The following is a 21,174-nucleotide window of genomic DNA, read 5'->3' on the forward strand; positions in this document are numbered from 1 at the left end:
CAAGATAACCGCGCGAACACACACACACACGACCAGAGCAACTAATGGAGGGGTAGAGGAGAGGAGAACAACGAGTCAAGCTGGTAATAACAAAGAGTTTCAGTGAGCGTGGATATCTACTGAAGAAAAACAGAGAGAAAAAAAAAAAAAGCGAACACGGGAGGGGAGACACAGGGCTTTAGTTTTGCCGTGCTCAGGCCTTTTTTTCCCGTACAGAGACACGCTCGCTCGCTGCCTCCCCCCTCAGCAGGCCGGGCAGAGCAGTGTGCTTCAAGCGTAAAGAAGAAGGAAAAAACCTCTGTTGAACAGATGCACGTGGGCCACGGGCAACAGCGATGATGGTTGCGTTTCTGCGTCCATGAGTGAGGGTATAATCGGCAAGAGGGGCAAATGAAGCGCGCAGATTGAAAGGGGAGGGGCCACGAGAAATGTAAGTAGAGCGAGAAGAGGGAAGGAGGCAAACAAAAAAAAAAGGATGAAGGAGTCGGTGTAGGCGAGGCCCACCAGGAGGAGGGGTGGAGGAAGGAAGGAAAACCCGTCCAAGGAAGCGATACGAAATGGCGGCAAGGTGGACGCACGCCCGTTCAGGCAAACGCTTATGTGTAGGCAATTACAGCTCATGTGCGTATTCCACAGACCAGAGTCACCAACCTGGAAAGACAGACGGGGTGTGAGGCTCTCCTATTCGGCATAACACGACGATTGCGTAGAGGTCGCAAAGCGAAGGGTGGGAGGGGGAAGCGGCACTCCGGAAGGGAGCAAGATTACCCCGATTACGTCCCCGCGAGCTTTTCAAGCTGCTTTTCTTTTTGTTTTCGATGGCACAACAAGAGTGGTGGGGAAAAAGAGGGAAGTGCGGAGTCTCACATGTCACCCCTCCCCCCCCCACCGACAGAGAGAGAGAGAGACCACAGCATACAGACATAAAGGCCGAAGAAAGCAAGCGCGAGGACAGAAAGTACGACAACGCACACCCCCATTAGACCTCCCATCATCCACCCCTTTGCCTCGTGAGGCCCAACATTGGCACCACAGGGACAAAACAGCATCGCCTTGCCATACGACCTGTGTAGAAACGCCACCCTGGTAGAGCGGCGCGGTGGGTGTCTCTCACAGTGGAAAAGGGCGCGCGTCAGCACGCCCTCCTCCTCCTCTCTCTCCAGCTTAAAAGCTGGTAGATCACACAGGGTGGGGAGAAGTTTGCACGGCTTCAGGAGGAGTGCAGCTGCCACTGTCGTACACTCACAACTTTAACGTCATGGATCAATGGTAGTCTTCTCGATGTAGTCGCTCAGCTTACCTGAAACGTTTGTTATGGTTGCCACCGGCGGCCGCCATGGCAGCACACCGTTGTACGACGTCGGATCACGCGGGTCAGGTTTCATGAATGACCTCTGGAAGGCCTCCGAGCAGGTCTCGAGCACCTCAAAGGGCGAGGCCACCGTTGGGTCGCGCTGGCATTTCCACACCGCCTTGCTTTTGCGCTCATCCGTCTGGTCCTTATCCGACGTGCCGCTGATCACACGACTGAAGGAGGTCAGCAGCTCCACGCACTTACCCTTGTTGTCAATCGTCTCGTCGTTGTAGCGGCGAAGCGCATTGAGAGCGCGACCTAGGTCCGTCTTGATAAGGTGCTCGCGGCTCACACCCATGAACGCGGTGAGGTCCTCCGTCATCGGGATGCTACCTTCCATCGGCAGAGAGACCAGTATGTCGAGTGCCGTCGTGCGCAGCTCGTACGGAGCTGGATCAGCGCGGTCAACGTCGTAGAGCCAGTAGCTCAGCTCCTGCAGGATGCCAGCCTCGACGAGCGGGCCCACCATATACTTCTGCCGGCACCGAGCCTGCACAGTGTTCTTGAGGGCTACGCGGTTGAGCGGAAAGGCGCCGGGGCGAGTGCTGCGGCCGCTGACGATGTCGTCGTCTAGCTGCCGCGCCTTCGCCATGGCACCGACCAGCTCCTTGGCAATGGAAACGATCTCCGCCGAGCTCGTCTTCCGCTGCGCCGCTTTTTTAATCGCCTTCTCCGCCCGCATCTTGGATTCGCGCAGGGACGCCTTGTGTAAACGCGCCTCAATGGCTGCCGCCGCGTCGGAGAGATCGTCCGCGGGCACCAACCCAAACTCGTCATTCACCTCACCCGTGCCGTCTGCCATGTTCAGGAACATGTTCCCAGCATCGTTGTCCTCGTCCCCACGTGCCTTGGTACCCTTCCTCTTGCTGCTTCTGCTGCCCCGCGCCTTATTGTCCTTCGCCACCTTTTCCTTGTGCTTTGACTCCTTTTTGGAGCCCTTCTTCTTGCTGCTTTTGTGCCTGTCCTTCTTCAACTTTGAGGCCTTCTGCAGTTTCTTCCACTGCTTGTACAGCCTCTTACCCAATCGCTTTGCCGCCTTCTTGTCTGTAATGCTCAGCAAACTAGCGTCATCCATGTGACCTTCTGCGCCAGAGGACGTGCCACCGTCGCGGAAGTCCATCACATCCCCCGCCCGCTTCTCGCCGTTGACAACGGCGTCGCTGCTGCCGTCCTCATCGTCATCAGTGCCACCACTCCGTCCCGCATCAGCGTCGTTGCCGTCGCCCTTCTCCGCGGCCGCACTGGCTGCGCGAAGGGCGTGCTCGAAGCTCCAGCTGCTGCCTCCCTCAGCGCCCGCGCCTGCAGCCACCTGACTGCTGGACACATCTATCATGTAGCCGTTCGCCGAGACCGACTCCTCCCCGTCTGTGTGAAACGGGAGCGGGGCAGGCGCCAAGCCCAGAATTGAGTCTTCCTCCTCCATACACTGACGAAATTTGACCGCCACCGGTTAAGATAAAATGGGGAAAAGAAAAGAGAACAACAGCGAAACAGCACACAGACGACACCCAAAACAGAGCACTAATGACTTCGGCCTGCCCCCAAACACGAGTCCACTGGGGAAGGGGGGGATATCGCCGTCTCCACGAGAACAAATCGCAGCGTATTGAGGGAGAGGGGGTCTGTCTGTGCGTATGAGCGAATTTACACTCTGCGAACGAGTCCGGCGGGCATTGTGAGCCACCAATGTGGGGGGGGGGGGGGGCATCGGTGCATCGACCAGCGCCAAAAGAAAGGGTATCAACAGGCGTGTGGAAACGAGACGCGCGTCAAGGGAGACGGTGGCAGGTGCGTGAAAGCAGAGGAGAGAGCGAGTCAGCAAGAGCGGTCATGCGCAGATGCCGCACAGCATTCTCCTCCTCTCGACGGGCGCTAGTACAGCGATGGCGGTGCGTGTGTGTGTGTGTGTGTGTGTGTGCGTGGGTTGCAGATTTTCCCTGAGCGATGACAACCAGGGTAATCCTTTCCTCGTAAGAAACGTTCACACGGCTGGTGGCGAGGAGGAAAGCCTTCCGTATGACAGAGGGAGAAAAGGGGGAGAGAGGGCGCGACCAAGGGACAGAAAAGCATCGCCCCCTCCTCCACGTCGCTCCCCCCTCCACCCTCACGCACGCCTCTACCTCCACAACGTTGCGAAGATGAGTTCGCTTGAGATCACTTATGGCCTTGCCTGTGTGAGAGGCAGCAGGAGCAGAGAGGGTCATGGCTAACCAAACGAATAGAGCGATACAGACACACGCACAGACTTCGGCTTTAGCCCACACAAACTACGCAGACGCAACCTTCACAATCCTCAGCAAACACTAGCGGGGCTACAGGTGGCGCCACTGGGTGCTTCGCACCCATGCTCCAGTGTACTGCAGGCTGCTGGGTGTGCTGGTGGAAATGCTTAGCGCTCCCGATGGCCGACGCGAACCACGGGAAGGAGGCCAGAGAGACCCACGCCCACTGCTCTGGCGCTTGTGCAAGAGGTTATCAGTCCCGTCGACCCGCGCGCTGGCAGCTTCGTCAACGGCTGCCTTCATGAGGTGCACGCGGTATCGCCATGCCACGCTCAAAGGAAGGAGAAGCCCACCCTGTAGTGACGTGGCGCTGGTGCATGCACCGTGAGCCCCCACCTGACGTTCTCCGTGCTGCAGTGGGTGCCACACAGCGTCCCATTCAATGTAGGCTACAGATAACTGCACGTCATGGAGGGAGACAGGCGGTGCCTGCGAGAACCACGTGCGCGCCGACTGCTCAGCTGCTCCATCGGATCGTGCCGCTTTCCTTCCTGGCTGCCGCTCGACCCCACCACTGGCTTCGCTGAAGCGCTCCGCCGATGTCTGCATCAGTGATGACGCGGTGTGAGAAACCGACACTACTGGGGATGGATGCACGTGGGGAGCACGCAGCCGCTGTACCAGGTCTGAAGCGGCAAGCACCCTCGCAGGAGAGGGCAGGGCGGCGCAGATGTCGCTTTGGCTCTGTAGATGCCCACCAAAGAGAAACTTTACGGAGGACAAACTTTCTGACGATGAGGAGAAAGCGCGACAAGCGTGACCACTAGTGCAGCCATCCGTTGGCACGCTCGCTCCCCTCTCCACCACCATCAGGGCACACTTGAGACGACGCTGCAGAAGGCACAGCACGTAATGCGGAACCGGGATGACCTGACCTGACGCGCGCTCGAGCGCCGCTGACGTCGACATTGACCCCACAAACCCGTCCACGATACAGAACGGTACGATGTCCACCTGATGCGGCGTGGAGGAGCCAACAGAAATGGAAGAAGATCCCGCAGCGCCAAAAGCTTCCAGGGGTGAGGCAGGGACAGCGGCAGAGGCAATGGCTGTCACTGCACCGGAATCCGCTAAAGATGGCGAAGACGAAAGCGCCGACTTGGGCCTCACCTTCGGCTCACTCGTCACACTCAGCCGCCAACTGCTGTGCAGACTTGTAACACCAGACACAACTGAGGGCGGCGAGCCCGGTGCTTCTTCTGGAGCCGAAGCCGCTGTCGTAGCGCCTCCTACGGAAACGATCGGGAACGTGTAGGCCTGGCACACGGCGTAGAGGTCGTCCATTGAAGTACAAGGCAGTACCTCTACTCGCTGAACAGCGTCCAGCACCGCTCGCTGACGGGCGCGCAGCTGAACGGTTGAGCTGAGCGACTGCAACGGCAACGCAGAGGACGAGGTAGGGCGCCCAATACAGCCGACCCCTCTGACGTCCTCAGCTTGATCCACCGTTGTGGGGTCGGTCCGTCGCGCACTTCGTGTCTCTGGCCGTCGTTGCTGCAGCGCCACCCATTGCCTCTCTACGGTCACCGAAAATCTTGCCAGCGAGAAGGCTTGACTCGTAGGGCTGATGATGAGCAGTACACGCCCGCCGCGCAGCGCATGTGCGGCGGCCACCTCGTACGCTAAGCGCTGCTCGGCCGCTGGTGAGGCAACAGCGGAGAAAAGTGCGGCGTCGCCAGTCGCCGATGCGCGCATTGGCGACACCATGGTGGCAGCGGCAGGGGCAGCGATAACCAAACAGACGGAATTGGCACCGAGTTCGGTGCATCCATCGCTTGTGGCACCATCGCTGGCGGCCGCGGCAGCATCAAACGGAGCTGCCGGCGAAACAGACGGTGCGTCTTTATCGGCGTCACCACCGCCTCCGCAGGCAAAGTACTGTAGTGGAAAGACGTGCGGAGGCAACAGCTGCACTGGAATCGCATGGAGCCGCTGGACGACTGACCTGGCACTCTCGCGGTGACGGTAGCGAGGGAGGGATGGGGTGGTCATAGCAGGCATGGGAGAGAGGTGCAAAGGTCATCTGCGCGGTTGAACTACTGCGTTCGCCTTGTCGTTTACCTTCGTCTGTTTTCGGCTCTGCTGCAGAGCAGGAGTAGAGCAGCTATAGGTCGCGCCGAGTACGTCTGGGTGCATGGGTGTGTGTATGTGCTTGGACGGCGGCAGCAGTCGCGTCCTTTAATCGGCGTCCTTGTGCTTGCTCGCCAACCGTTCGCTTCGTTTTTTGAGGGGAGCGATTTTGTTGAGGAGTGAAGAACAAGTGAATAGGAGCGTCCTCAGACGGAGGGCGCATGCATGCCCGCGCGCTCCACCTGTGACAAGACAGATCAGCGGAGAGAGAGAAAAAAAGAGGCACGCGCCCAAGTTGAGACGAGTCGAATGTGTGAAGGTCAATTGTGAAGGATGTCGCGGCAACACATCCGATATCCTCCTCCTAGTGGGCGAGTGCGGCACACCTCACACGAAACCACCGGACTACTCGCAGTGCAACTGTGCGCCCGAACGAGGGCACACAAGCACCAACCAGCAAACAGAGATGCAAGTGGAACAAGGCAGGTATGACACACAGTCGCAGCCTCAGTCATCTCGCGGAGACTGCGAACTCTCGTACCGCAGTGCAACCAATACCCCTCCCCTCCAGAGACACACAAGAGCACCGGCACCTAAGTAAGCCCCCACGGGGTGTTTTGTCTGTGGTCGATGACAACGCGTCGCGAAAATATGGTCGAGGGGGTGGCGAGAGAAACGGTCCCCCATCCCCACCCACCTCCCCTTCCTTCTGTCAGAGGGCAAACGGAGAGACAAGGAAGGGGCCCGCTGAGAGCCATTCACACGCCTACACGGAGTGCGAGAGGGAGAGCAGCCACAAAAAATAAAAACAACAGAGTAAGCGCACATCTCACTGAAGAGACCGTCCAGCCATGGCTGTATCACATCCACCACGGCGACCCCCTCTTCCTTCACCACCTGTTCAGTTTCTCTTCAAAGAGGTCCATCCGTCTGGAGAAACAACTGGACCATTTCCTCGACGCTTGGGAAGTAGTCGGCATCGTCATCGCCAACGTTGACCTTCCCTGCTGGCAAGAGCACCGGCGTTGCCGCTGCCTTGGCGTTTGGACCACCAGAGCAACCAGGCATCGGCTCGTCAGCGCCGCCAGTTCGTGCACCGCCCCTCGCAATTGCTGTGGCTCCAGCGGCCTGGCGACGCAGACACAGGCGCAGTTCGCGTGCCTCAACGACGCAGACGTTCTCATAGAACTGCCGCGCACACACAAGAATCTGGTCAAGGCTTGCTCCAGAGCTCAGCACGTTCGTAAACTGTAGGAGCGTCTCGGGCGCCTGTATGTGAGTTATGATCTGGGGGGCGAGTGCGCCAAGTAGCGCCACCGTGACGACCACCTCGTACGATGTGGTGTACGGGCAGGCAAAAAGCACATCCCAGAAGCGCATCGTGTCCGCAATGCTCGGCAGATCGCGCTTGAAGCAGACCAGGATCCAGCGGAGGCAGAAAGACATGTCCTCCACCATGCAGTTTTGTGTGAGATGTTTGTACAGGCCCGGGTGGAAGTGCCGCACCAGCACCTGCGTCTGGTACAGCTTGCGCTGCAGCCCCTTCACAGTCGCGTACGGCGCGCCCGCCATGCGTGCCTCAATGGTAAAGTTTGTCGACATGTGCTCGCTCAGTATCCTGCGATAGCACATGAACATGGCGGCCTCAGACGCCGGCAACGGATGTGGTGCAGGAGGAAGCGAGGCTGACGTGACCAGCAACGCCACCGCCGCGACGTCGCTCATGCCCTGACTGTAGCCAAGATCCATGTCCAGCATCACATGCGCCAACAAGAGCTCCTGCAGAACACGGAGCATGTCGGAGTCATCCTCGCAAAAGGCCGGGTGCGCACGGTCGGTCCTCTGTACATCCTTCATGATGGAGAGCTTGGCACCCCGGTAGGCGGCGAAGTGCTTTTCCTGCTCAGGCAGAAACGATTTCCACTGGGATGTAAGACGCATGTAGAGATCCTCTTCTTTCCTGCGCACCTCTGCTTGCTCGGCCTCAGTGGAGCCTACAGCGTAGGCTCCGAGCAGGTAGCACCAGACCTCGAAGCGGATTTTGTCATCGGCCAGCCCGCCTCGCTCGTATACCGCTTGACGAAAGGCCCGCCAGCGGTCCGCGTTCAATCTCCTTGCCTGCGGCGGCACCGGTGTCGAAGTCGCACCGTGTGTTGTGTGGTTCTCCGGTACGTCCCCGTGCTGCTGCGGATAGCGCTGCAGCTCACACGGGGCGTCAAAGACGAGCTCCCAGTCTGCCGCAGTGAGCAGAACTGGTGCACTGCCTCCGCCACGGCCGCCGTCCTGTGGGAGGGCTGGACGCGGCGGAGAGTAACATGAGCCGAGCCGTATCGCCGTCATCTCGTCCGTGAGATCCTCAAAGGAGGAGGCGCTTGATTCGTCTTGCCCCGATGCCGGCGAGTTCGTCGTTGACGCTCCTGCGCGTGTGCGGCTATTGCCGCGTTTTCCTCTCTTGCCATAGCGGCCATCTACGTCGCCCGCGCGCTGCTTCGACAGCGGCGCCTGCAGTGACGAAGTTGTCCACGCGTATGGCGAGTGCGGTGCCATCGTGCTCATGGCTTCGTTGCGCTGTGTAGAAACGTAGTGAGGGAGTAGCCCGCGGACTCCGCTGATGCCACCATGGAAGAGCACACTGGTGGTAAGCCGCTTACGCCAGCCTTGCATCTCTCCCGGGAGTAGCTGCATCTGCGAGGCGCCAGCGCTAGTGGTGCCGCCGCCCGCTGGTGATGAAGAAGGCCTCAGAAGCGCGCTACCGACTTGGGCCACCCCGTGCGACGCCGGCGGCTCGAATGGATTTGCGGCACCCCGGCTCGTTGACGGCGAAGAGATGCGGCTGCCATCAGCACCCGTAGCGCCGCTAGCACCATCCAGCAAGGAAAGCGACAAGGTATTGCGACCACCGCGGCACGCGTAGATGAGCCCAGGCAAGTTCTGCCGCAGCGCGGCCATACATCGCGTGATGCCGCCTTTGTGGAACACAAAGGAAATGCTGCTCGGCACAGGGCGGTCCACTAAGGGAGAGACACCGTCGCCACCGATCCCCGGCGGTGACATGAGACCGTACCATGGCGAGTTGCTGGAGACACGTACAAGCGCATCGGATATGCACTTCGCTGCATAGGCGACCGCGCCCGATTCCAGTTGCAGCGTCAGCATCTGCACACGACGATCGCGTGGCGTCAAAAAATCGGTGTCGTTGCTCTCTGCCTCACCGATATCACGTACAGCAAAGCAGAGGCACCCTGGCAGGCTTTCGCCACTGTCGGTGCTTCCAACTGGGGTGACCGCAGAAGCGGCCGCCTTCGGAAATGCCGTGGCCGTGAAAGGCGAGAACTGCGGATCGCGCTGGCACGGCGGCGTGGCTTGTGATGCCGAAGTGAACGGGTAGGAGACGCCCTCTACCTGCGACATGACTGTCGTGCCAACCGCCCTTGCAGCAGCATCACCTGCAACCCACAGAACAACAGTGACAGTGTCACTATGTCTCTTTACAAGAGCTTCGGCAGCGGCCGCACCAGGTGGCTGGCTTAGCTGTGACTGCAACCGAATAGAGCTCGTGTCCGTCCCTTTCCACCCCGCCTGCATCGCATGTGAGGCCTTCTTCAAGTCCTCCCCAGGAGCCTGCAGCGCCTGCGGAGATGTGGACAACTCCATCACGCGCTGTCCGGTTGTGCAAGAGAACTGTGGTAGCTGAATGCCCTCCACTGCTGCCACCGAACCTGCATCTCCAGTTGAGGCAAAAAGACTCTTATCATAGTTGCTGAGTCTTCCCGGTTCCCCTTGCATCTCCTCGGCATAGTCCTTGTGATCGATAGCGCCTATGGGAGTTATCGTCGGGGTTATTGGAAGCGACCGCTCTGAACGCTCGCCGTCTCCGTCGTCCCCGGAGTACTCAAAGCTAGGATTCTGCGAAGTGCAGAAAGCTGGAGCCTCGGTGCTGAAGACGAGCTGCTGTTGCGACGGTGCCGTCGTGGGTGTGATGGCAGCGATCGAGTTCCACATGCCCTCCGGGAGCTCGCACACGTACATGGTACCGTGCGCCTGAGTTGGGGTAGGTCCCTGAGGCTGGAGCGGTGGCCAAGGGAGCTGCAAGACCCGCGAGGATGGCGCGCGCACAGTCACCTTAGGGGTTGTGGTTGCGTGGATGACGCCGTTTGCCGTGCTGCCAGCATTTCCACCGCCACCAGCGCCGTCGCAGTCCGACTTCGGTACGACGGCAGAGTCGAAAAGCACATGCGTCGACAAGGGAGCACCTCCAGTCCCTGCCCCGGTCAGGGAGATCTGCTCAAAGGCCTCATAGCAGCGGTGTTGGTCATTGAGAAACTTCAGCACACCTTGGGCGGAGAGCGGCATTGATAGAAAAGGCAGAACACGCAGGATGAATTGACGCCGATGCAGTCGCTGATACGCCCGTGTGTAAAACGGTTACAAGGAGAGGGAGGCATGCAGCGCGTCCACCTCTCCTGGAAACAGAGAGAAAGAGAGGAGGCAACCCGACAAAGCCTCCAGTGAAAAACAATCCCACAAGAAGAGAAAGCAAAGCAGATCGAAAAGAGGCTCTTGAGGGGAGAGAAGCAAGACAAGATGAGAAAGCGCAGTGATGAAACGGCGAGAAGTCCGTCGTCGTAAGCAATCGAACGAGCGCCGCTCGCCAAGGAGAAAACGACCGTGTGGCGAGGATGGGCTCGAGCGTGAGGAAAGAGGCAAGAAAAGCAGCAGCGCGTGTGTAGAGTAATGTGCGTCTCGGTGGGAAGAGGGGAGGAGGAGGGGAGGGGCTACGACGCACTTCGACAACGTAGCGAACAACAGCCGAAGAGAGAAACGGCAAGGAAAAGAATTATGCAGAGCAACGCGATGGAAGGGCAAAGGGGTAGAAAGGTCAGAAAAAAGGAATGGCGAGACAACGCCACACAACAGCAACAACTGCAGCACACCTTCAAAGAAAAGGCGAATCACTGCGTATATAACCGCAAGCGTGCAGGCGGCAGGTGCTCGCATGGGCCCGTGCACTCGTGCGCGTTGGCCACTCCACCTCTTTTTGTTGTTGGTCGTTCGCTTTCACCACCGCTGCGTCTCGCGCTCTCGCACCCGCCGTTGCTCTCGTTGCGCGGGCGACAAGAAAAGAGCGGTCGAACGGGAAATGTGGGGCAAAATATTTTGGCGATGGAAAGGCGTGTGTGAGTGGTGTGGAAGAGAGGGGTGGGATCTGCGGGCGACGCCCGGCGCCTAGCGGATGGATAAAGAGACACACCTACACGCACACGCGCGAAGGAAAAAAGAGAGAACAAGAACGGCGTGACGGGGAGGAGGAGAAAGAGGAAGAGAATCCTAACAGCAGTCGGCAGGGTCAGCTACACACATGCGCCAGAACAGCGCCCTCGAGCGTTGCTACGACAGTGGTGGGAGGGATTACTGCCACACTAACAACAGCAGAACCACGAAGAGCCCCATTAATGGCCACAGCGGCGTTGGTGTGCCTTTCGTCAGTCTCACCACGGCTAGCCCTCATCCGCCCCCGCACCCGAATACGCCAGAAGCAAAAAAAAAACAAGAGAACAAAATTAAGAGACATTTCGAGTACTCTTCGCTTTTCGCTGTGCTGCTGTCGTACCCGTACACACACACAGAGAAGAAAAAAAAAAAAACAACGATGACCTGCAACTACAGTCTGACCCAACACACGCGCAGGCATGCTCAGTCGCAGCGATACAAGAGGTGCACACCCAGCTGCGTTTCCACTGGTGCGCTCACCTCCCCGCAGCGCAGCCTGAACGCCGCCTTGTCGATCTCATCCGCGAAGGCGCCCTTTTCAACCATTCCGAGATCGCCACGCTTCTTCTTTGCTGACACTTCGCAGTACTCGCCAACAGTGGCGACAAACTCATCGGCAGTCCACGGCGAAAAGCCAAGTGCCGGGGAGACTGGCACTCGTTGCTGATGCTCGGCCAGAATGTAACGCGCCATGTCGAGTGCGTCGGCGCGAGAGCGGGTGATGATCTCACCTTTGTTGCGCCCGCGCGAGACGGGGTTTTCGACGTCCTTATGCTTGATAACGAGCTGGAAGAGGTGAATGGGGGCGTACTCCGTCGATCCAGAGGCTGCCACACCTTCTGTCAGTGAGGCACCGGCGGCGCTCACAGTTGCCTGCGCTAGGGTCATCGCTGCAGGCTCAATTGTCTGTCCAATAGCAACAGGGAGAGCACTATGGTCCTTGGAAGCGGCCGCCTCTACCGTTGCAGCGGGTGTTGCTGGCTCCCCCGCCACCTGCCTTTCGGGTGCCGGCGAGACAGCTGCAGTGGTACCAGTGGCCGAAGTGACGGCGGTACTTAGCGCTGTCGTCGGACAGATGGCAGTCCTGACGACTGCAGCGGAAAGCGACGCTTCGTCTACACCACAGTGTGCACTCCCCGTCAATACCGAGCTCGACGCGTGCCGCAGCGTTTCAGAGCCTTCGTCACCGTCTTCGCGAAGACGCTTTAGCGGCGGTGGTGCCCCCACGCGGAGCTCGTAGGTGCGCGTGCTGTAGCCAAACTGCATCACCGACCCGACCGCGATGGGGATCGGCTTGCGCGGCTCCACACGTTTCCCCTCCAGTCGCACCCCGTTGGTGGAGCCCAGGTCGAGCAGCACAAAGCAGGCGTGCTCCTTGTTGAAGATGAGCGCGGCGTGCATGGAGCTGATAGAGGGGTGCTCCAGCACGTAGTCACACACTGAGTTCTTGCCAAACAGATAGTAGGGAAACCGTTGCAGCCCCAGAGCGGGATACGGCACTTTTCCCCGCAAACAGTAGAGGTGGAAAGGCTGCGACGGAAGACCGGCCCATGCAGGGCAGCGAAAAATCGGGGCTTGCTTGTTCAGCTTGACTGGGTCGGTCGCGGCGATTATGTGTGGCGGCAACGAGTGGGCGGCCTCGCTCAGCGGGATCGCCACAGCAGGGGGGCCCTGCTCGGCACCGGTAGAGACAGTCTCCGCCGCCCGCGCCAGCTTCGCTACGTGTGCTTGGAAGCTGCTCATGGCCACCTCCAGTGTCACAGGTAAAAACCACGCACAGCTGAGCGAGTAGAACGACAGAGTGAAAGAAGAAGTTCATGCAAGCCAGTGTACACATCTGTAAGGACTCATGCACGAGTGCGCTGCGCGTAGCACGAGTCGCATTCCCCCTCCTGCCCACCGCTCCCACCTCTCGCCATCACCCCTCTCACCCACCCCCACCCCCAGCCATCATCACAAGAGAAGACCGCAAAGTAGGAACACAAGTACCTGCAGAGAAGGTATAGAGCGAGGGAGACTGGGGGACGGGCGAGAGGAAAAGAGGCGTGTGAGTGGAGTCTTCGCGCAGGTACTGCAGCAGGCCAAGAAACACTGCGCAGGCGCTGCGCCTTCCCTTTGTCAACCGGAAGAGAGAGAACGCGGCTCTCTGGTACAGAGGAAAAACGATTGCAAAATTCTGTGAAGTCTGTCCTGAGTACAGCACACTGCGCAGACGCAATCGCACACACAAGCACACGTCAAATCCTTACGGCACCCTCCTTCCACCACCACCACCACCATCCCTCCCCTCATCCTCTCCCGATTTCCGCTCACACGGCACTCTTGCCATTCCACTTCACTACGTTTTCCTTGTGCGCCAGCGAGCTGTTCCGGCGTGGGTTCCACCCTCGGTAGGGATTGCGCAGGTCTCGCATCACCTTCGGCCGCATCGTGAAAGGGTGTGAGGTGCGGTTATGGTTCGCAAACACCATCTCACCGCCGCGGCCGAAGAAGTCCCAGCCGCTCGCATGATCGTGTAAGCCCTTTGGGATCGGGCGGGGATCCCGCTCCGCGTCGGCGTGGCTGCCCGTGAAGGCGTTGAAGCGGCGCTCCTGCAGGCGGACATAGTCTCGGCGCATGGCGTCATCAGCGAGAGAGGTAAGCGTGGCGGCGCTGGATCGACGGCCCGGCCGCGTAGAGGTATTGAGCTGCCCCCCACTGCCAGCAGAGGCGGGGGTAGCCGCATGCGATTTCAGATCAAGCAGGGACAGTGCTGCGGTGTTAGTGATGTTGGCACGACTGCTGGACTGCGAAGAATCGACGCCACTGCAGCAGCACTGGTCATTGGCGCTGTAGTGGGGCGGCAATGAGTGATCCAACTTGAGAGCAGCAGCGGTAGTGGCAGACCTCCTTACCACGCGCGAGTGGTTCTCCAACACAGCACCGTCCTCGAGGACAGCATAGCTACTCGACGTATCACCTTCGCCCCCAGAGGCAAAGCGGCGCACTACCTCGGGCGGAAACAAGTGAGGCAGCTGCCGCACCATTTCGTGTCGCCGCGCCGACGAGGGACACAACGCAAACGTGGCGTACCCAAGCGCGACCAGCTCCGCCTTCAGAGCCTGATGCTCTGTTGACACATACGCTGGTGCCTTGCGCTGCGAGGCCGACACCATCATCGGTGTGCGTGCGAGAAGGTCAAAGACACGGTCGATTTGCCCCACCTGCAGTAGCGCCGGTCCGATGGCAGCCATTACGAGGTCGGTGAGTATCATGTCGTCGCGAAGAAGGAGAAGATCATCAAGGAGACGAACGACGGTGACAGGGACAGCGGAAGCGGAGAGCTGCAGCTCGTATGCCTCGCCGACAGTGCGGGGCTGGTGCTGCAGCTGCGGGAGGTCATGACCTTTAGTGGCTGTCCTGGGTGAGGTCGGCAGGAGCTTTTTTGCGCGCACTAGAAGCGGCGCCGCAGCGGCAGGGAGGGACGAGAACAGCAGGTTCAGCGTGATGGCATCCAGCCGAAGAGCTGGTGCTGCGATGGGGGCCTCGCCAGCTTCGAATGCAGTCAATGCGCCCTCTCTACCTCCCATGGATGCTGAGAGCGATTGAAGGTCAGTAAGCGTCGAGCTGAGGTAGACGGTGGCGGGTCTGCTCAAGAAGAGGCGGCAGAAAATGGAAAGCACGTCCTTCCAGCGCTGGTGGGATGCGAACAGATTCAGCAGCTCGTGCACGTCCTCCAGTGGCGGGGGAGATGTGCAGCAGTTGTGGGTACCGTCACAATGGCCGCTCATGGCATCCCCGTCAAGGTCAGCTGCGGCACTTAGCGCAGGGCCATAGAGGTGCGACCAGCAGCAGAGCGCGGCACAGAGTCGCGCGTCTGAATGTGTCTCACTGCTGCCTCGGCAAAGGGAGCGAAAGAGCTGGCGCACCGCTTTGCAGCTAAGCGTCTGAAGCACCGGCAGCGATGACGGCGCGGCTGAAGAGCGCGGCGCCGCCTCCGGACCTCGTGTTCGGCCAGAATCCTCCGAAGTAGCGGATAGATGTGGCCCACAACCCAGCTTGGCTAGTTTTTTCAGCCTGGGCGTGTCGTGGAAGAGCGAGTCTATTGTCGGCCGCGGCGACAAATTGTTGGCGGTGGCGCGAGGCTCATCGTCAGCAGCGGTTACACCCCCTGGCGATCTCCTTGCACCCCCAGCAAAGCTTTGAGCGCGCTTCAAATCGCCTCGCTGAGCTGCCGCCTCGGCAAGCCACCGTCGAGCGTCGGCATCCTCGAGGCGGCTGCGGTGGTGCGATGATGCCGACGAGTCGTCCAAATCCTCCTTGGCGTCATTCACCTTTAAGTAGGTCTCGTACAAGTTGATCGCCTCCTCTAGCTGCGCGTGCCGGCACAGGACAGGCAGCAGCAACGTCGCCATGTGTTGCATGGTCGCAGACGAGAAGCGGAAGCGGCGCGTAGCTAGGTGGAATGTATCGAGGGCGCCGCTCGGTTGGTCAAGAGCGCAGTACGACCACACGAGCGTGACCCACAGAGAGCGGTTCGACGGAATTTCACCAGCGTAGGCCCTGTCGCGCAGTGCGTCCACGGCCGGCAGGATGTCAGGTGCCTCCTCACTACCCACGAGCATCTCAGTAGATGAGCATGAGAGTCGCCTGCTGTCGCAATCAAAGACGCCGGCCCCTGCACCTCGGAGGCTTCGAGGGGACTCCGTCAGAGACGGTGGCGCGAAGGCAGACGCCGAGCGCGTGACACACTCGGCGTAGGAGCTGTGATGCTCTACCATATCTCTCAGCACCCTTTGGAAGTGCTCTGGGGTGCGACCGAGGCGTGCGTAGCCGGCATTCAGCACCTCAAGAGCGCGAATCCAGTTATGGCTGTCCAGTGGAAGAACGAGACGACGGTCGATAGCCTTGCGACTGTACGCGGCGCGCATACCAGCACGATCGTGGAATCGCAAAGTCGTTGCCGTCCACGCCGCCGGCTTCCAAAACTGCGTCGCATAGGAGCCATGACGGCCTGCCACCTGGATTGACGGCATCGCTCGCGGGGTCACCTGTGAGGAGACGGAAGGGGGAAGAAAGGAGAAGCGGCGGGGGGAGCACACGTACTAAAGTCGACGGCTCAGACGGCGCCAGTCGCTACACCAAACTGGCAGACAGAAGGATAAAAATGGCGAGATGGCGTAGTGAGACGGCGTAGTTAGAGACGGGGGGCGGCGGAGGGGGAGAGGGCGCGATCAAGCGCGTGCTCCTCTCTCTGTGCACTCTTTCTCTGCGAGTCACACACACACACACACACAATCAAGTCCAGCTGGTGCCCTCAACACCGTCGTAGTCGGCACCCGCGATATAAAGGGAAACAGAGGGAGAGAAAAATCGAAGAAAGAGGAGGACATGGGGGGAGGGGGGTGGCACACTCGGGAACTGAACAACGAGGCGCCGCGCTTGGCAACTACCATAAAGCTGCTGAGAAGCCCTTTTTTTGAGAACGACTGCTGATGTGGGGCAACGGGCGCTCCGCACGCGTCTCTCTCGCACGCACGCGGCAGAGCGGAACCCCAACGAAACAGCCTAGCGCGAGTTCTCTCTGTATGCATATTTGCTACGGAAACACGCACAACAGTCTTGCCTATTTTGGTGGTGTGTGTGTGAGGGGGGGGGGGGGTCGTATGTATATATCGTCACGGGCACACGTACATCACCCACACCGCTGTTACGGGGCCCGCGAGTGGGAAAAGGGTGAGACATGCGCTCACCAGGCAGACTCTCTCCCCTTCCCAAACTCGTCTACTGCGCTGGGCATCAGAAAAGGCGGAGGCACAGGGGAGAGAGGGAAGAGATTCACGCGACGGCAGCAAGAAGAACAAAAATGAAATGCGCTGCCTGCTGCTGCTCCGTCGTCTTCGATCTCGCAGTGTGCAGGCGCCTATGCACTCCTCATGCCAATTCGGTCACCGCCACCTTTCCACCGCCAACTACAACGGTCATCTGGTCAGTTGTGGTAAAGGGGCTTATGCGGAGGCTGTGCAAAACGGGCCCGGTTGAGTGCAGCCTCCAGCGACCGCGCTGTCAGCCCCGCCCTTTCCACCTTCTTCTGAGTCTTGGACGTCTTCATGGCGATCTCGAAGAGAAGCTCGTTGTCGTGGAAGCACTGCTGCATCTCCTCTACCAGGGCAATATTGACCCTGTACAGGCGTAGCACCAGACTCTGAATGCGCTTTAACTTTGCGTCGATAATCACGTCCCTCTGTGCGTCCTTTGCGAGGAGCTGCCCCTCGAGCACGTGTATGCGTCTGTGAAGCTGATGCATGCTCTCGCCAGCTGTGGTGCTGTCATCGTGCTTGCAGTTCAGCGTCATCGCCAAGCTGGTGAGAGACCGCACTGCCTCGGTCACCTGAGAGTCGCGCACGGTGGTCTCTGGATATTTGATCTGCAGCGGTTTCCCCTGTGTTGCCTGCGCTGCGGCGCTCAGTAGACGCCAGAGGTATGAGTTTATGATGCCTCCGCGGTCGTTGGCCTCGTCGAGCTCATCTTCCAGAGCATGTTTGTGCTCGGTTAAACGGCTCAAGCGCTGCATAAGCCCCGTTTTCTCGCGGTCCGCCTTTTCCTTGAGCTGATTGTAGGAATACTGCAGGCTTTGATGCTCCACGTGCAACTTGTTGAGCTCGGCGACGTAGTCCTCGCCGTGGTGTTTCTCCAGCAGCCGCGCCTGACTTTGATGAAGCTGCGAGCGTAGTAGCGTCACCTCCTGCTGCAGCGCGCCGTGCTCTTCCTCCACAGCGCTCATGAGCTCCTCGGCTTCGCTGTTACGCTGAGCAAGCGTCTTGATCTTATCCGCTTGGGACTTGTTTTCCCCTTCCAGCTCCCGACAAAGATCATCCAGCTCGTCGAGAGATGCCTGCGTCGCCTTCAGATTCGCCTCACGCTCTTTCAGGAGTTGCTGAGTGGACTGCAGTGACTGCCGCAAAGATGCAAGCTCGGCAAGGGCGCCTGCGCCAGTGTTTGCTGACGTCTCGCCGCCATCACCACGGTCGCCACTCTCGTGCACAAGCTCTAACCGGGCCTTGAGCTCACGGATCTCTTCCTGCAGTGCGTCGTTCTGTGAAGTCAGTTGTGCTATGATCATGGATTGCTGCTGCTGCTGGTTCATCAACAGAGTCGGGCCATAGGTAGCCGGCGTGAACTCCCTCAGCACCGCACCGGTTTGCCCGGCATCAGACAGCTGCGTCTCGTAGTTGCGTATCTTTAGCTGCTTACTCCACAAGTAAAGCGTCTGGGCGATGAGGAGCTTTTTTGCACGCCTCAGCGCCACCTCGAGCTCCCGCACGCGCGTCCGCGCGTTAGCCACCTCGTTTACACGCACCCTATTCTTTATGCGCTTGGCGCGAGAGGCAAACTGCAGGGTACTGCGCGACTCGGCGGAGCTCTCGATAGCGGGGGTGATACAGCACAGCACGACCGTGAACGAGTTGCCTCCGATGGCGCTCTTCAGTAGATGAGTCAGCCGCGAGTCCCGGTAGGGGATGAAGGGCATGGCACCGCCGGCGTGCAGATGACTCACTTCGCTTGCCAGCCGATCTATGACAGTGGCTAGGGTGGTGAGGGACTTGTTGATGTGGCCACCTTCGATCATACGCAGCCCCGTCGCGCCTGACTTCGCCACTCGTTCCGATCCCGCCAGGTCGACCATGTTCAGCGTCGAGATGACCTTCTTCTTGTGCTTCGCAGTCTTCTGCCCTGTCGTTGCTCCAACGCGCCGTGCCTCTTTACTTCCCGTGTTGCTCGTGCCGCTTCTACCCGTCTGCGTGGAAGAGGCGCGTCCGTCATCGTCCTCCTCCTCCTCTTGCATAGAGAGGCTGTCATCTTCGTCTTCCTCCTCGTCTACCTCGGAGAGCGCATCCTCGATGTAATACGAGCGCTCCACCAAGATGCGTATCACACAATGGGAGCGGCTGGAGTGCTCGTTCATCGCCGTCGCCGCCGACACCCGGGATGCCGCATGGGTGTAGATGACGGTGGTACATTCCTGCTCTGACGAGACCTGCGTGCGCAGGGCATTGTGCACGAACATGCCGTACTCATTTTCACGAATGCTGAGTATCGGCGACGATGCTGAGAGAGGCATCGTCGCCGTTGACAACGACGCAGACGCACGTCCTCGAGCATGAGCGGCAGGTGGTGCATTGTTGACACGGCTGCCACCGGCGTCACCGGCTCGAAGAAGGTCTCGCAGAAGCTCGTTGTAGATCTCCAGCACAGATACAAACACCTCTGTGTGCATGTATGGCTTCTGCTGTTGTTCCGCAGCGAGAGTCTTGAAGAGGTCATGAACAGCAAGGCGGATCAGCCCAGGCGAGCGGGCCGCAGTGTCACCGAACATGGTGTAGGACTTGCCGCTCCCAGTCTGGCCGTAGGCAAACACAGTGCCGTTATACCCCTGCGCCACCCGCGCTACGATGTTGCTGCGCACATGGCGCTCGTACACCTCCGTCGTCGTCGCGTCGGCATCGTAGACGCGATCAAAAGTGAAGGTGTTATCTGGCTGGGCAATCTCAGCGAGGGTTGTCGCATCGACACGCCAGGCAGTCTTCGACTCGTGAAGATCACGGCGGATGGGGCGGACACGGACGGCCACTTCAACGGTGTTCGCCCTCTGAGTAGAAGAGGTCATTCGGCAGTCAACACGAGGAGAAAACAAAAAGAGAGGAAGTAAAGGGAGTGGTTTGTGGGGGGAGGGGGGGGTGTCGGAGGCAATACAGCGTCAGAAGCCGCGTCTGAGGGAAAGAAGGGATAGGGATAAGGGCCGGGAGAAGGCTGCTGTGAGTCAAATCGATCTTGTCGCCAGTACCCCCTCGTATTCTCCTCCCTCCCGTGGACTGTCTCTCTGCCTTCTTGCTTCTCGATATAGATATACAGCTCTCGCTATATATCTATGCATTCCAGTCACCCCTTCAACGGGAAAGCAACAAACCTGATGAGTGTGTGTGTGTGGGAGCCACTCCTCCACAAGTTGTGTAGAGGACGTATTGTCTTTTTCTTCTCAATTCCTTCGTGTATATGTAGTCCCTCTCTCTCTCTTCAGGAGAGGGAGGGGGAAGGGGAGAATGCGCACTGGGCCCAACGTTTGGGCTGTTGTGGTTCATTTATATTTGTGTGAGTTGCGTACCGTCGCAGGCACGCACACGCGCGCCTCACTCTTCAGGCATGCGAAGGCGTACACACACACACGCGCGCAGATGGCGAGAGGAAGAAGAGGGGTAGAGGAGGAAGGCGAGAGGGAGTGGCGTTACCTCTTCTGGTTTTCATCGCGAAGAGGCACAAGTTACTCATTCCCGCACTCGTGAAGAGGGGCGGAGGTGAAAGTGCTGCGGTGACCAGTCGAGTGTGGCACGAGGAGAAGCGGAAGACCAAAGAAGAGGAGCAGAGATGGAGGAGGAGGGGGGGCACAAGCTGCGGCCATCACGACATGGATCGGAGAAGCGAGAGGAAATGGGAAAACAAAATGAAAGTAAAAGGAGAGCGAGGAAAGAGCCTCGTGGGTCTTACACGTAGCCTCGTGCGCCGTTCCACATTCAGCGTTTATTTCACTCCCTCTTGTCGTTCTTCGATGCCGTCCTTCCTTGCCTCTGCCTCAACTTTGCTACACCCAGGCAAACGCATGCACGTGTGCTGGCGAGCACACCACGTCCTGCTGGATAGGCGCATATAAAGAAACAGGCAAAGAGAGAAAAGCCGGCAACATAGGCCGTGCGGGACGCTCGCACCCCCTCCCCACCTTCCCCCCCCCCGCCGTCGTAGAGCCTTGACTCCTGCCACCACAGACTAGCAGCGGTATCGAACAAATCGATCGCTGTATTATTCTCCTCAGTCCTGTCAGCTTTTTCTTGGTCTGTTTCATAGAAGAGAAGCCAGAAGTATGCATGGGGTAGGAGAGGGACTCGTGTGAGACGAGAAGGGGCACGGCTGCCTTCTCCTCTCACACCGCCGAGAATAAGAAAAGATGCCCACTAACGAACGGTTCGCTGTGGTGGCAAAGCGTCTGCTGGAAGAGGACACGGAGGGAGTGCGAGGGAAGGCGCGGGCAACAACCACGACCGTGTGGAGAGCGCCGTCGCAACAAAATGAAGAGGAAAAAAAAAGGCAAGCCAAAGAAAAGAGGTCACGGGAGGGAGAGGAATGTGGGCGTGTCGTAAGAGGTGTGGGTACGTCTGTTACGGCACC

General features: G+C 59.1%; 6 protein-coding genes across 6 annotated transcripts; all 6 read right to left on the reverse strand.

Moving 5' to 3' along the window:
• Nucleotides 1-1,256: 1,256 nt before the first annotated feature.
• On the reverse strand, nucleotides 1,257-2,777 carry LPMP_220480 (hypothetical protein; the record flags this gene model as incomplete). The annotated part of the gene is made up of 1 exon (XM_010700747.1): nucleotides 1,257-2,777. The coding sequence occupies one exon, from the start codon at nucleotides 2,775-2,777 to the stop codon at nucleotides 1,257-1,259; it is 1,521 nt and encodes a 506-aa protein (XP_010699049.1).
• Nucleotides 2,778-3,666: 889 nt separating this feature from the next.
• Nucleotides 3,667-5,637, reverse strand: LPMP_220490 (hypothetical protein; the record flags this gene model as incomplete). The annotated part of the gene is made up of 1 exon (XM_010700748.1): nucleotides 3,667-5,637. One exon carries the CDS (start codon nucleotides 5,635-5,637, stop codon nucleotides 3,667-3,669), a length of 1,971 nt encoding a protein of 656 aa, XP_010699050.1.
• Nucleotides 5,638-6,618: 981 nt separating this feature from the next.
• Nucleotides 6,619-10,059, reverse strand: LPMP_220500 (hypothetical protein; the record flags this gene model as incomplete). Its single annotated transcript, XM_010700749.1, has 1 exon — nucleotides 6,619-10,059. One exon carries the CDS (start codon nucleotides 10,057-10,059, stop codon nucleotides 6,619-6,621), a length of 3,441 nt encoding a protein of 1,146 aa, XP_010699051.1.
• A 1,341-nt stretch (nucleotides 10,060-11,400) lies between these two features.
• Nucleotides 11,401-12,720, reverse strand: PAR45 (peptidyl-prolyl cis-trans isomerase, putative; the record flags this gene model as incomplete). Its single annotated transcript, XM_010700750.1, has 1 exon — nucleotides 11,401-12,720. The coding sequence occupies one exon, from the start codon at nucleotides 12,718-12,720 to the stop codon at nucleotides 11,401-11,403; it is 1,320 nt and encodes a 439-aa protein (XP_010699052.1).
• A 566-nt stretch (nucleotides 12,721-13,286) lies between these two features.
• LPMP_220520 (hypothetical protein) lies at nucleotides 13,287-15,992 on the reverse strand (the record flags this gene model as incomplete). Its single annotated transcript, XM_010700751.1, has 1 exon — nucleotides 13,287-15,992. One exon carries the CDS (start codon nucleotides 15,990-15,992, stop codon nucleotides 13,287-13,289), a length of 2,706 nt encoding a protein of 901 aa, XP_010699053.1.
• A 953-nt stretch (nucleotides 15,993-16,945) lies between these two features.
• Nucleotides 16,946-19,624, reverse strand: LPMP_220530 (kinesin, putative; the record flags this gene model as incomplete). Its single annotated transcript, XM_010700752.1, has 1 exon — nucleotides 16,946-19,624. The coding sequence occupies one exon, from the start codon at nucleotides 19,622-19,624 to the stop codon at nucleotides 16,946-16,948; it is 2,679 nt and encodes an 892-aa protein (XP_010699054.1).
• Nucleotides 19,625-21,174: the final 1,550 nt, after the last annotated feature.

This window comes from Leishmania panamensis (assembly GCF_000755165.1).
Source record: "Leishmania panamensis strain MHOM/PA/94/PSC-1 chromosome 22 sequence".
Classification (NCBI taxonomy): domain Eukaryota; phylum Euglenozoa; class Kinetoplastea; order Trypanosomatida; family Trypanosomatidae; genus Leishmania; species Leishmania panamensis.